Source organism: Phyllobates terribilis, unplaced genomic scaffold (assembly GCF_046119375.1).
Source record: "Phyllobates terribilis strain yellow unplaced genomic scaffold, ASM4611937v1 Scaffold_1__5_contigs__length_1240528914, whole genome shotgun sequence".
Taxonomy (NCBI): Eukaryota; Metazoa; Chordata; class Amphibia; order Anura; family Dendrobatidae; genus Phyllobates; species Phyllobates terribilis.
In genome coordinates, this window is record NW_027362761.1 from 159,658,638 (window position 1) to 159,673,037 (window position 14,400).

Sequence of the window (14,400 nt, forward strand, 5' to 3'; positions counted from 1 at the left end):
GTTACAAACAGAGTGATCTATTTCAAGTGTTTATTTCTGTTAATGTTGATGATTGTGGATTACAGCCAATAAAAACAAATAAGTCATTATCTCAGTAAATTTGAATAATTTACAAAAAACACCTGCAAAGGCTTCCTAAGTATTTAAAAAGGTCCCTTCGTCTGTTTCAGAAGGCTCCACAATCATGGGGAAGACTGCTGACTTGATAGATGTCGAGAAGACAGTCATTGACACACTCCACAAGGAGGGTAAGCCACAAAAGGTCATTGCTAAAGAAGCTGGCTGTTCACAGAGTGCTGTATCCAAGCATATTAATGGAAAGTTGAGTGGAAGGAAAAAGTGTGGTAGAAAAAGGAGCACAAGCAACTGGGATAACCGCAGCCTTGAAAGGATTGTTAAGAAAAGGACATTCAAAAATTTGGGGGAGATTCACAAAGAGTGGACTGCTGCTGAAATAAAAAATTGCTTCAAGAGCCACCACACACAGACGTATCCAGGACATGGGCTACAAGTGTCGCATTCCTTGTGTCAAGCCACTCATGACCAATAGACAACGCCTGAAGCGTCTTACCTGGGCCAAGGAGAAAAAGACCTGGACTGTCGCTCAGTGGTCCAAGGTGTTGTTTTCAGATGAAAGTAAATTTTGCATTTCATTTGGAATTCAAGGTCCCAGAGTCTGGAGGAAGAGTGGAGAGGCACACAATCCAAGCTGCTTGAGGTCTAGTGTGAAGTTTCCACAATCAGTGATGGTTTGGGGAGCCATGTCATCTGCTGGTGTAGGTCCACTGTATTTTATCAAGACCAAAGTCAGCACAGCCGTCTACCAGGAAATTTTAGAGCACTTCATGCTTCCCTCTGCCAACAAGCTTTTTGGAGATGGAAATTTCATTCTCCAGCAGGACTTGGCTCCTGTCCACACTGCCAAAAGTACCAATACCTGGTTTAAAAACAACAGTATCACTGTGCTTGATTGGCCAACAAACTCGCCTGACCTTAACCCCAAAGAGAATCTATGGGGTATTGTCAAAAGGAAGATGAGAGACACCAGACCCAACAATGCAGACGAGCTGAAGACTGCTATCAAAGCAACCTGGGCTTCCATAACACCTCAGCAGTGCCACAGGCTGATCGCCTCCATGCCACGCCGCATTGATGCAGTAATTGATGCAAAAGGAGCCCCAACCAAGTATTGAGAGCATTTACTGAATATACATTTCAGTAGGCCAACATTTTGGATTTTAAAAACATTTTTCAAGCTGGTGTTAATAATAATAACAATTATAATCTTTATTTTTATATAGCACCAACATATTCTCCAGTGCTTAACATACATTATCATCGCTGTCCCCATTGGGGCTCACAATCTAAATTCCCTATCAGTATGTCTTTGGAGTGTGGGAGGAAACCAGAAAACCCAGAAGAATCCCATGCAAACACGGGGAGCACATACAAACTCCTAGCAGATGTTGTCCTGGGTGGGATTCGAGCCCAGGACCCCAGCGCTGCAATGCTATCCACTGAGCCACCATGCTGCCCCATGTTATAAATTATTCTAATTTACTGAGATAAAGACTTTTGTGTTTTCTTCGGCTGTAAGCCATAATCATCAACATTAACAGAAATAAACACTTGAAATAGATCACTCTGTTTGTAATGACTCTATATAATGTATGAGTTTCACTTTTTGAACTGAAATAAATTACATTTTTAAGGATATTCTAATTTTGTGAGAAGCACCTGTATATATAATTAAACTATAATGGTTAATAAGTCTAAAGGGATATCAAGATCCTAGTTATATTGATTTAAAGTGCATACAGTGACCATGGAAACATCTTGTGATACCAATGTGGGTAGCCTAAATGTAGGCTAGTCTTAAATATACAATATAATAGATTGGCAGTGTTTATTCGAAAACAAGCTACAAGGTGCATTGATTAATAACTGTTAAAGTACAGTACAGTACTACAGACCAAAAGTTTGGACACACCTCATTTAAAGATTTTTCTGTATTTTCATAACTTTGAAAATTGTACATTCACACTGAAGGCATCAAAACTATGAATTAACACATGTGGAATTATATACTTAACAAAAAAGTGTGAAACTATTGAAAATATGTCTTATATTCTAGGTTCTTCAAAGTAGCCACCTTTTGCTTTGATGACTGCTTTGCACACTCTTGGCATTCTCTTGATGAGCTTCAAGAGGTAGTCACCGGAAATGGTTTTCACTTCACAGGTGTGCCCTGTCAGGTTTAATAAGTAGGATTTCTTGCCTTATAAATGGGGTTGGGACCATCAGTTGTGTTGTGCAGAAGTCAGGTGGATACACAGCTGATAATCATACTGAATAGACTGTTAGAATATGTATTATGGCAAGAAAAAAGCAGCTAAGTAAAGAAAAACGTGTGGCCATCATTACTTTAAGAAATGAAGGTCAGTCAGTCCGAAAAATTGGGCAAACTTTGAAAATGTCCCCAAGTGCAGTTGCAAAAAGCCATCAAGCGCTACAAAGAAACTGGCTCACATGAGGACCGCCCCAGGAAAAGAAGACCAAGAGTCACCTCCGCTTCTGAGGATAAGTTTATCCGAGTCACCAGCCGCAGAAATCGCAGGTTAACAGCAGCTCAGATTAGAGACCTGGTCAATGCCACACAGAGTTCTAGCAGCAGACACATCTCTACAACAACTGTTAAGAGGAGACTTTGTGCAGCAGGCCTTCATGGTAAAATAGCTGTTAGGAAACCACTGCTAAGGACAGGCAACATGCAGAAGAGACTTTTTTTGGGCTAAAGAACACAAGGAATGGATATTAGACCAGTGGAAATCTGTGCTTTGGTCTGATGAGTCCAAATTTGAGATCTTTGGTTCCATCCACCGTGTCTTTGTGCGACGCAGAAAAGGTGAACGGATGGACTCTACATGCCTGGTTCCCACCGTGAAGCATGGAGGAGGAGGTGTGATGGTGTAGAGGTGCTTAACTGGTGACAGTGTTGGGGATTTATTCAAAATTGAAGGCATACTGAACCAGCATGGCTACCACAGCATCTTGCAGCGGCATGCTATTCCATCCGGTTTGCGTTTAGTTGGACCATCATTTATTTTTCAACAGGACAATGACCCCTAACACATCTCAAGGCTGTGTAAGGGCTACAGTTATATGAAAAAGTTTGGGCACCCCAATTAAACTTAAGCTTAATGTTTTATAAAAATTGGTGTTTTTGCAACAGCTATTTCAGTTTGATATATGTAATAACTGTTGGACACAGTAATGTTTCTGCCTTGAAATGAGGTTTATTGTACTAACAGAAAATGTGCAATCTGCATTCAAACTAAATTTGACAGGTGCATAAGTATGGGCACCTCACCAGAAAAGTGACATTAATATTTAGTAGATCCTCCTTTTGCAAAAATAACAGCCTCTAGTCGCTTCCTGTAGCTTTTAATGAGTTCCTGGATCCTGGATGAAGGTATTTTTGACCATTCCTCTTTACAAAACAATTCCAGTTCAGTTTGATGGTCGCTGAGCATGGACAGCCCTCTTCAAATGATCCCACAGATGTTCAATGATATTCAGGTCTGAGGACTGGGATGACTATTCCAGAACATTGTAATTGTTCCTCTGCATGAATGCCTGAGTAGATTTGGAGCGGTGTTTCAGATCATTGTCTTGCTGAAAGATCCATCCCCTGCGTAACTTCAACTTTATCACTGATTCTTGAACATTATTGTCAAGAATCTGCTGATACTGAGTGGAATCCATGCGTCCCTCAACTTTAACAAGATTCCCGGTGCCGGCATTGGCCACACAGCCCCAAAGCATGATGGAACCTCCACCAAATTTTACTGTGGGTAGCAAGTGTTTTTCTTGGAATGCTGTTTTTTTTGCCGCCATGCATAACGCCTTTTTGTATAACCAAACAACTCAATCTTGGTTTCATCAGTCCACAGGACCTTCTTCCAAAAAGAAATTGGCTTCTCCAAATGTGCTTTTGCATACCTCAGCCGACTCTGTTTGTGGCGTGCTTGCAGAAACGGCTTCTTTCGCATCACTCTCCCATACAGCTTCTCCTTGTGCAAAGTGCGTTGTATAGTTGACCGATGCACAGTGACACCATCTGCAGCAAGTTGATGCTGCAGCTCTCTGGAGGTGGTCTGAGGATTGTCCTTGACTGATCTCACCATTCTTCTTCTCTGCCTTTCTGATGTTTTTCTTGGCCTGCCACTTCTGACCTTAACAAGAACTGTCCCTGTGTTCTTCCATTTCCTGGCTATGTTTCTCACAGTGGAAACTGACAGGTTAAATCTCTGAGACTGCTTTTTGTATCCTTCCCCTGAACAACTATGTTGAATAATCTTTGTTTTCAGATCATTTGACAATTGTTTTGAGGAGCCCATGATGCCACTCTTCAGAGGAGATTAAAACAGGAGAACAACTTGCAAGTGGCCACTTTAAGTAGCTTTTCTCATGATTGCATACACCTGGCTATGAAGTTCAAAGCTCAATGAGGTTACAAAACCAAAAAAAGTGCTTTAGTAAGTCAGTAAAAAGTAGGTAGGAGTATTTAAAACAATAAAATTATAAGGGTGCCCATACTTATGCACCTGTCAAATTTTGTTTGAATGCAGATTGCACATTTTCTGTTAGTACAATAAACCTCTTTTCAAGGCAGAAACATTACTGTGTCCAACAGTTATTACATATATCAAACTGAAATAGCTGTTGCAAAAACACCAATTTTAAGAAAACATTAAGCTTAAGATTAATAGGGGTGCCCAAACTTTTTCATATAACTGTATTTGACTAATAAGGAGAGTGATGGAGTGCTACGCCAGATGACCTGGCCTCCACAGTCACCAGACCTGAACCCAATCGAGATGGTTTGTGGTGAGCTGGACCGCAGAGTGAAGGCAAAAGGGCCAACAAGTGCTAAGCATCTCTGGGAACTCCTTCAAGATTGTTGGAAGACCATTTCCTGTGACTACCTCTTGAAGCTCATCAAGAGAATGCCAAGAATGTGCAAAGCAGTCATCAAAGCAAAAGGTGGCTACTTTGAAGAACCTAGAATATAAGACATATTTTCAGTTGTTTCACACTTTTTTGTTAAGTATATAATTCCACATGTGTTAATTCATAGTTTTGATGCCTCCAGTGTGAATGTACAATTTTCATAGTTATGAAAATACAGAAAAATCTTTAAATGAGAAGGTGTGTCCAAACTTTTGGTCTGTACTGTATATGCAGCGGTATCAAGAGCCATTCTACAGGCCCATGAGGAAGCCACCTTTGTGGCGACACGCATCGGCATCTTTTCCTGCCTTATCCATCTGACCACTTTTGGGTTTCGGACCAAAATATTACATGCACCAGATATGATCGATTGGTGAGAGTGGCCACTGTTGTTGTCTGACCAGCACGTGGTCTGGAACGTGGCTGACTTTACATTTTATAAGTCATTTAGGTGTTGTGTTCTATATTGAGTCTGGGATGTTTTATACATATTTATATGTTTTTATTTGGGCTATCTGCAAATAGGTTTCTACGACTTTTTTTTTTTATTGTGGATTACTTGTTAACATGGACCTATTTTTTTCCAGTTCAATTATGTTATTCCACTTCGTGCATAGGATGGTAGTGTCATAAGTGCATGCATTTGCTTTTGCACATGTTCTATTCTTTGACATCATATATAGCTATATACACCAGGTATAGCTGTGCATCCTCTCAATTGGTCCTATCAACCCTTTGGTGATATGTTATCATGCATCACATTTTTTATATTGAGTGTGTCATTTGTTAGGCAGGTTACAGCTCTATTGTGGGTTGCTGTGTCATGTGTTTCTTATTTTTAAATATTTTTAAGATTTGTTTGTGGCTCTTATGTACCACTTTTTTCTCTATTGATTTATCGGTTGTCTGACATGCTACAGGCTGATCCCAGCTATCTGGTGGTGCACTCCGTTTCTCTCTGTTGTACCCCAAGTCTATTTATGCACATCTGCACAGCTGGACATCCCTTTGCCTACCCCTTCATATTCTATACTGTGTGGCTGCTGCCTCTGCTGATAGAAAGCCACACATCTCCTGCCTGTCCAATGTCTTCTATAGCTATACTGCACTGCTGCTGCTGGTTTGTCGGCCCTACACAGCTTGAGATCTACTTCGCTGTATAGTATATTCTATACTGTCGGTTGTTTCTGCTACTGCCACTGATGATAAATAATCACACACATCTCCTCCTTGTTCATTGTGTTGTATAATTATACTGTACTGCTGCTGAAAACCCTGCCCTGTACATGGTAAATTAACCTGAAAATGCTCCCAAAAAAGGTATAATTTTTGCACAGCTTTTTAAGACGCCACTTTTAAAACAGCAAACTGGATGCTGTCCCCATAAAAAAAGGATTATTTTTGGATGGTTTTACGCACCTACCCCAGTCCATTCGATTTTCTTGTGTGCCACGTCTCGCTTTGCAAGTAGCCTGGTGTACTCCCATGTGTTGTATTTCCTAAGCCTATACAGTGGGGAAAATAAGTATTTGATACCCTGATGATTTTGCAAGTTTTCCCATCTACAAAGAATGGTGAGGTCTATCATTTTTTATCGTAGGTACACTTCAACTGTGACAGACAGAATTGGAAAATAAAAACCAGAAAATCAAATTGGTCCCCCTGCTCATGACAGCATATGTCCAGGCTCGTTGGAAGTTCACCAATGACCATCTGGATGATCCAGAGAAGGCATGGGAGAAGGTCATGTGGTCAGATGAGACCAAAATAGAACTTTTTGGTATCAACCCACTCGCCGTGTTTGGAGGAAGAAGAAGGATGAGTACAACCCCAAGAACACTGTCCTAACCGTGAATCAAGGTGGGAGAAACATCATACTTTGTGGGTGCTTTCTGTAAAGGGGACAGGACGACTGCACTGTATTGAAGAGAGGATGGATAGGGTCATCTATCGCGAGATTTTGGCCAACAACCTCCTTCCCTCAGTAAGAGCATTGAAGATAGGACGTGGCTGGGTCTTCCAGCATGACAATGACCCGAAACACACAGCCAGGGCAACTAAGGGAGTGGCTCTGTAAGAAGCATTTCAAGGTCCTGGAGTCGCCTAGTCAGTCTCCAGACCTGAACCCAACAGAAAATCTTTGGAGGGAACTGAAACTCAATGTTGCCCAGTGACACCCCCGAAACCTAAAAGATCTGGAGAAGATCTGTATGGAAGATTGTGCCAAAATCCCTGCTGCTGTGTGTGCAAACTTGTTCAAGAACTCCAGGAAACGTCTGACCTCTGTAATTGCAAACAAAAGTTTCTGTAACAAATATTTAGTTCTGTTTTTCTTTTGTATCAAATACTTATTTCATGCTATAAAATGCAAATTTATTATGTAAAAATCATACAATGTGATTGTCTGGATTGTTTTTAGATTCTGTCTCTCACAGTTGAAATGTACCTACGATAAAAATTACAGAACTCTCCATTCTTTGTAGGTGGGAAAACTTGCAAAATCGGCAGTGTATCAAATACTTATTTTCCCCACTGTATAAGGCCTTCAAAGACACACCACACACATGAGTCTTGGCATTGCATTAAGACTTTCTAGTAATGCTTTTAGTTTGTCTGTACACTGTTCCTGTCCACAGGCTTCAGGCTGTCTCCTGGTCACCTGTGGTTTCCAGTCCCTGAGTTACTTGTCTACGGATTCCTGTAACCCTGCTACCTGCCAGTGGTATTAAAGACTTCACCTGCTTGTCTGCAGTTTCCAGTAACCTTCCTGTTATGATCTGCAACAAGTACTAAGGAAAGAAAGGGGAAAGCTATTCCTACTGTAAGACTAAGCTGAATCCCTACGATGTAGCGGGCTGCCTGCTCCTTGCGAACAGACCCGCCTTAGTCCTCGGCTAGTCTGAACGAAGACCTATAGCATAAAGGAAGGGGTCCCTAAAAGAACTAAGGACTGGAACAAAAATGGGACACCTCCTAAACAGAGAAGGTTATTGCAGAACACAAAAAGATAAACTGACAAAAGGGTACTAGAGGTCCCAGAAGGACCAAGCAAAATGACAGAGATAGGCACAGAAGCACCTGGCTAGCAAAACAGTCAAAGAACACTGAAGTCCAGCAAAGCCAAAAGGGCGGAGCTGGAATATAAAGGCAGATGGTCACGTGACCGCAAAACACAAGATGGAAAAAACAAACAGGAGGGTTCTAACAGTACCCCCTCTTTTATGAGGATCCTCCAGATCCTCCAGACCCAGGCCTATCCGGAAACCTCTTGTGGAAAGCTCTAACAAGCCTAGGAGCAGAGACAACATCCACCCTTACCCAGGAGTTATCTTCGGGACCGAAACCCTTCCAGGAGACGAGATACTGTAATCTCCCTCTATGCCATCTAGAATTCAAGATACGAGAAATTTCATATTCGCCGTCTTCCACCACAGGAGGAACTGTGACAGTGGCATCCCTATCTGATATATCAGCCTTTTTCAACAAGGAAACATGAAACACAGGATTAATCTTCCAGGAAGTAGGGACATCCAACCTAACCGCAGACGGGTTAACAACCTGAAGCACTTTAAATGGACCCACAAACTTAGGACCCAGTTTTTTAGAGGGAATCCTCAACTGCAAGTTCCTTGAGGACAACCAAACCATGTCACCTACTGTAAACAAAACCACCTTACGTTTCCTGTCAAAATACTTCTTGGACTTCTTGTTAGCCTCTTCTACAAAAACTTCTACATCCTGGTTCTTTCTTTCAGTCTGTTCATTAGACTCAGGATGGTACCCAGACGAAAATGACAAATGGACTCCCAACCTGTCACAAAAAGCACGCCAAAAGGGAGCCACAAACTGAGGTCCTCTATCAGAAACAATACCCGTGGGAAAGCCATGAAGCTTGACAATCTCCTTAACAAACGCTTTAGCGAGTGTCTTGGTGCAGGGCAACTTAATGAATGGAACCAAATGACACATCTTACTAAAACGGTCCACGACCACCCAGATGACAGTAAAACCCTCGGACACGGGCAGATCAGTAATAAAATCCATTGTGAGATGCGTCCAAGGCGCACTAGGAACCTCCAGAGGGCAAAGCAACCCCGCAGCAGGAGTATGTGAAGCCTTTGACCTAGCACACACAGTACATTGACGCACCCACTTGATGACTTCTTTCTGCCATCCAGGCCACCAAAAACTGCGACTGATAAGTCTCTTAGTCTCAGAAATTCCTGGATGACCTGCCAACCGAGACTCATGACATTCCACAAACAAATCTCTCCTAAAGGTTCTAGGCACGAACAACCTCCCATGGGGAGTGTTAGATGGAGCATCATCTTGAGCTTTCAGAATCCCATTTTCCAAAACGGAGTCCAATGCCGCCACCACAACTCCTTTCTGTAAAATGCTCTCCTCCTCCTCGGCACTGACCGTAGGAGAGAAGCTGCAAGATAAAGCATCGGCTTTAACATTCTTAGTACCAGGGATATAGGTAACAGAAAAATGAAACCGAGAAAAAAAAAGTACCCACCTAGCTTGACGGGCATTCAAGCGCTTGGTAGCATCCAGATAGATCAAATTCTTATGATCTGTGAAAACCTGAATAGGAAATCTAGCGCCTTCCGAAAAATGACGCCAAGGTTCAAAAGCAAGTTTAATAGCCAGCAACTCCCGATTTCCAACATCATAATTCAGTTCGGTTTCAGAAATTTTTTTCGAAAACAAGGCACAAGGATGTACTCCATCCCTGTTCTCCTGAGACAAAACTGCTCCGACCCCCACCGATGAAGCATCGACCTCGACCAAAAAAGGCTTGGTCTCATCAGGCTGCATAAGGATAGGGGCAGAACTGAACCTCTCTTTGAGATACTCAAAAGCTTCAATGGCCTCAGTAGTCCACTGGACCGTATTCGCACCTTTCCTGGTGAGATCGGTTAGAGGCTTAACAATTACAGAAAAATTCTTAATGAATTTCCTGTAATAATTGGCAAAACGCCAAAATCTCTGTATAGATTTCAAACAATAGACCTAGGCCATTCCTGCACAGCATGAACCTTCACCGGGTCCATCTCAAAGCCCTCACTGGAGACAATGTAGCCCACAAAACTAATTTTCTGCACAGCGAACTCACATTTCTCCAGCTTAGCAAAGAGTGAATTATCACTCAATAACTGCAAAACTTCACGTACACTCTGCCAATGGGACTCCAGATCTGGAGAATAAATCAAAATGTCATCTAAATACACAACCACATTCTTACCAATCAAAGGTCTCAGGATGTCATTAATAAGGTTCTGAAAAAATGCAGGTGCATTGGTAAGACCAAAAGGCATCACCAGATTCTCAAAATGACCTACCGGAGTGTTAAAAGCAGTTTTCCATTCATCACCCTCCTTCACTCGTAACAAATGGTATGCCCCCCGGAGATCAATCTTAGAGAACCACTTGGCCCCCACTAACTGGTTAAACAAGTCAGGAATTAATGGCAATGGGTAGGAATTGCGTACGGTAATCTTATTAATTTCATGAAAATCCAGACATGGATGTAAACCCCTGTCCTTTTTTTTAACAAAGAAAAATCCAACTGCCACAGGCGACTTAGAAGGTCTAATGTGACCAGCAGCCAGGCTAGTCTGTATGTACTCCTCCAAGGCCTTTCTTTCAGGGATAGTCAGATTAAACAAGCGACTCTTGGGAAGAGTAGCTCCCGGAACAAACTCAATGGCGCAATCATAATCCCTATGAGGAGGTAAAACTTGCGACTCCTCCTCTGAAAAAACCCTCCAAAAATCTTGAATAGGTATAGGTAATTCCCCTTTTTCCACAGCCGCAATGCGACCATTACAACATTTATCATAGCACTTCTGACTCCAAGACTTTATCATATTAGTAGACCAGTCCAGCAAAGGATTGTGCAGTTTTAACCAAGGCAATCCTAGAACGACTGGAGAGGGTAAATTATCTAATACAACAAAGTCCAAAATTTCTTTGTGAAGTCCATTGATAGTGAGGGGAAATGCAGCAACCTTGTGAGTAATACATTTCAAGGGAGTGTTATCAATTGCAATCACAGAAATAGGTGATGACAAAGGTTTGGATTTCAATTTAAGTTTTTCCAAAAATCCTTTATCAATCACATTAAGTGTTGAACCACAATCCACAATTACCTGAAATTCAATCAAATTTTCCTGCAAAGTAGTACTCCCTGAAAGAAATACTCCTGCAGAGCGTAAACAAGCTATATGGGCGTACCTGACCTTTTTTTTTTTCTTTACTTAAACGAAGCTCACAATACTTAATCAAATGGTCAGCTTTACCACAATAAAGACACAATCCCTCGGCGAACCTCCGGTCTCTTTCCTGAGAGCGGAGTGACATCGCCCAACCTCCATCGGTTCTCCGCCGTCTGAGCAGATTTTCTAGGGACTAGGACCTAGCATTACAGGAGTCTTTACCTCATTCTGCCTGGATCTCAGCCTCCTATCCACACGAACAGCTAATTGCATGGCATCCTGCAGAGTCTCAGGTGCGGGGAATGCAATAAGCAAATCCTTAATCCTTTCACTCAGACCAGCAAGAAATAGACATTTCAGAGCAGGATCATTCCATTTGACTTCTTAAGCCCATCTTCTAAAGTGTGTGCAATAATTTTCAACATCACCTGAACCCTGATTCAAACGCCTGAGTTCTGCCTCAGCAGATGAGATCCGATCAGGATCGTCATATAATAGACCCATAGCAGAAAAAATTCTTCTACCGACCTTATGCATGGATCATTAGGTTGGAGAGAAAAGGCCCACCCTTGTGGTTCATTGTGCAAAAGTGACATAATAAAACCAATGCGCTGTGATTCATTCCCCGAGGACCTTGGTCTCAAACAAAAATATAACAAACAAGCATTTTTAAAGGAAAAAAAATCTTGCTGTTTACCATGAAAAACATCTGGCAGTCCTACCTTGGGTTCCACAAAATGCGCTCCAGAACAGCTACTCATGTGTTGCTGGAGCTCGGCCACCTCCAGAGAAAATCCCTGCAAGTGTCGAGCCAAATCTTGGATGGAAGCCATACTGATCCCCGAATTTCTTTCCTTTTAGTTTTTTTTTGGGCTAGACTTACTGTTATGATCTGCAACAAGTACTAAGGAAAGAAAGGGGAAAGCTATCCCTACAGTAAGACTAAGCTGAATGCCTACGATGTAGCGGGCTGCCTGTTCCTAGCGAACAGACCTGCCTTAGTCCTCGGCTAGTCTGAACGAAGACCTATAGCATAAAGGAAGGGGTCCCTAAAAGAACTAAGGACTGGAACAAAAATGGGACACCTCCTAAACAGAGAAGGTTGTTGCAGAACACAAAAAGATAAACTGACAAAAAGGTACTAGAGGTCCCAGAAGGACCAAGCAAAACGACAGAGATAGGCACAGAAGCACCTGGCTAGCAAAACAGTCAAACAACACTGAAGTCCAGCAAAGCCAAAAGGGCGGAGCTGGAATATAAAGGCAGATGGTCACGTGACCGCAAAACACAAGATGGAAAAAACAAACAGGAGGGTTCTAACACTTGCTACCTGTCAGTGGAGGACTTTACCTGCTTGTCTGCCGCTTCCAGTAACCCTGCTACCTTCTAGTTGTATTCAGGATTTCACCTGCTTGTCTGTGGTTTCCACTAATCTTGCTACCTGTCAGTGGAGGACTTCTCCTGATTGTCTGCGGTTTCCAGTAATCTTGCTGCCTGCCAATGTTTTTGCCGTAATTTTTGAAAATCGTCGCAATTGCCGTGCCGTGTCTGCAACGTGTAAACACAGTCATAGCCATCCAACAGCAACAAGGTGACCTCATTGGATGAACCCTAACTCTTATTGACTGAATTCTCTATGTGCTTAATAAAGCCTCAAATGAACTGGCTTAGAGATAATTGTATTATATTAATTTAATGGTATAGGAATACTGACATTGCTCTATATTTTGCTAAACTAGAGCGAGTCTGAAAAAAAAACTGGTCTCAAATGCCTTTGGTAAAAATACCGCAATATATTTCAGCAATATTTGAGTGCAATTATTTCTGCTAAGGATATTCCAAGAAGTTATTAGGGTAAAAAATGTCTTCTGTGAGATAGTCTATTCATAGCTATATGATATGATGGACACCAAGGCACACAGATTTTTAGCAACTGGAAGTATACATTGATCAGACTACCCCCATAGAAAGTAATACCAGGATACTGCCACACATAATCAGTGCCAATCCCATAAACAATTGTGTCAGCACAGAACCCTATAAAAACAGTGCTAACAGAGATCACCCCAATACATGGTGCCAGAAGACTGGTAAATAACTAATGTCATAGTGGCTGATACAAACAGTGTAATCATACCAGCAGATGTCCCCTAATAAACTAAATTTTCAACAGAATGCAGCATAATATATATATATATATACTGTATAAATATGTATATATATATATATATATATATATATAAAAGAGAGAAAGCAAATGTGTGTGTTAAGTTATTTTGTCCACTTACCCAGAAGACTACAGCCACTGTGAATTCATAGCCTGCTCTGTACTGTTGTGTTCTTCCTCCAGCATAACATTTAAATATGCACAAGGAGGAAGTGATATATTTTTTAGGCAACATTACAGTATGACTATGGGGAAAATCTACTTAGTTTACTGCTTTTGAAAGGGAGAAAAATATGGCTTTTCCACTTTTTGTTAACTCCTCATTAAAACTTCACTTCCTGTAAACGTTCCAATTCTTTTACTTCACCTGGTCAGCAACTTGTTCTGAGTTGCATAATATGAAACCTGCTGTGCTAGCTGAAGGGAGATGGAACTTCCAACAACATGGGTAAGATAGTTACGTATATCTTCAAGTTAATAGAGTTCAGTGAGGGTCACATACCCCCTTGTCTCATTACAGTGACTGTCCAGTTATGGGCTCAAAAATGGTCTTATTGGGGATGCATACCTGCTATTTCTTTTCCTCAGAATTTGCTCCTTGGTTACTTCTTATCTCATTTCCATCAGCACAGAGCTTTTGGCTATGGCTACAGTTTAGCTACAATGTCTATGGGAAATCTGCAGTAGTCTGATACACACCTCTTGCCTCATCATTGGTCCAGGCTTCTCCACCCTGCCTCCCCTCTGCAACTCAAATTGTCTATTGTGTTTAGCCCCTTTTTTTTTAGCTTTTTCCTCCCCTTCTTCCAAGAGCTATAACTTTTTTATTTTTCCCGTCAATATAGCCATATGAGGGCTTCTTTTTTGCAGGACGAGTTGTAGTTTTGAATAACACCATTGATTTTACCATATAGTGTACTGGAAAACGGGAAAAAAATTCCAAGAGCGGTAAAATTGCAAAAACTGCAATTCCACAATTGTTTTTTATTTATCATG

General features: G+C 41.5%; 1 protein-coding gene across 1 annotated transcript in view; it reads right to left on the reverse strand.

Annotated features, from left to right (window-relative positions):
• Nucleotides 1-13,715, reverse strand: part of LOC141166094 (programmed cell death 1 ligand 1-like) — a 47,820-nt gene extending 34,105 nt beyond the window's left edge. The window contains exon 1 of the mRNA XM_073652436.1: nucleotides 13,526-13,715. Within this exon, the coding sequence (XP_073508537.1) occupies nucleotides 13,526-13,639 (114 nt within the window). The 5' untranslated portion in view covers nucleotides 13,640-13,715. The remainder of the gene's footprint in view (nucleotides 1-13,525) is intronic.
• Nucleotides 13,716-14,400: the final 685 nt, after the last annotated feature.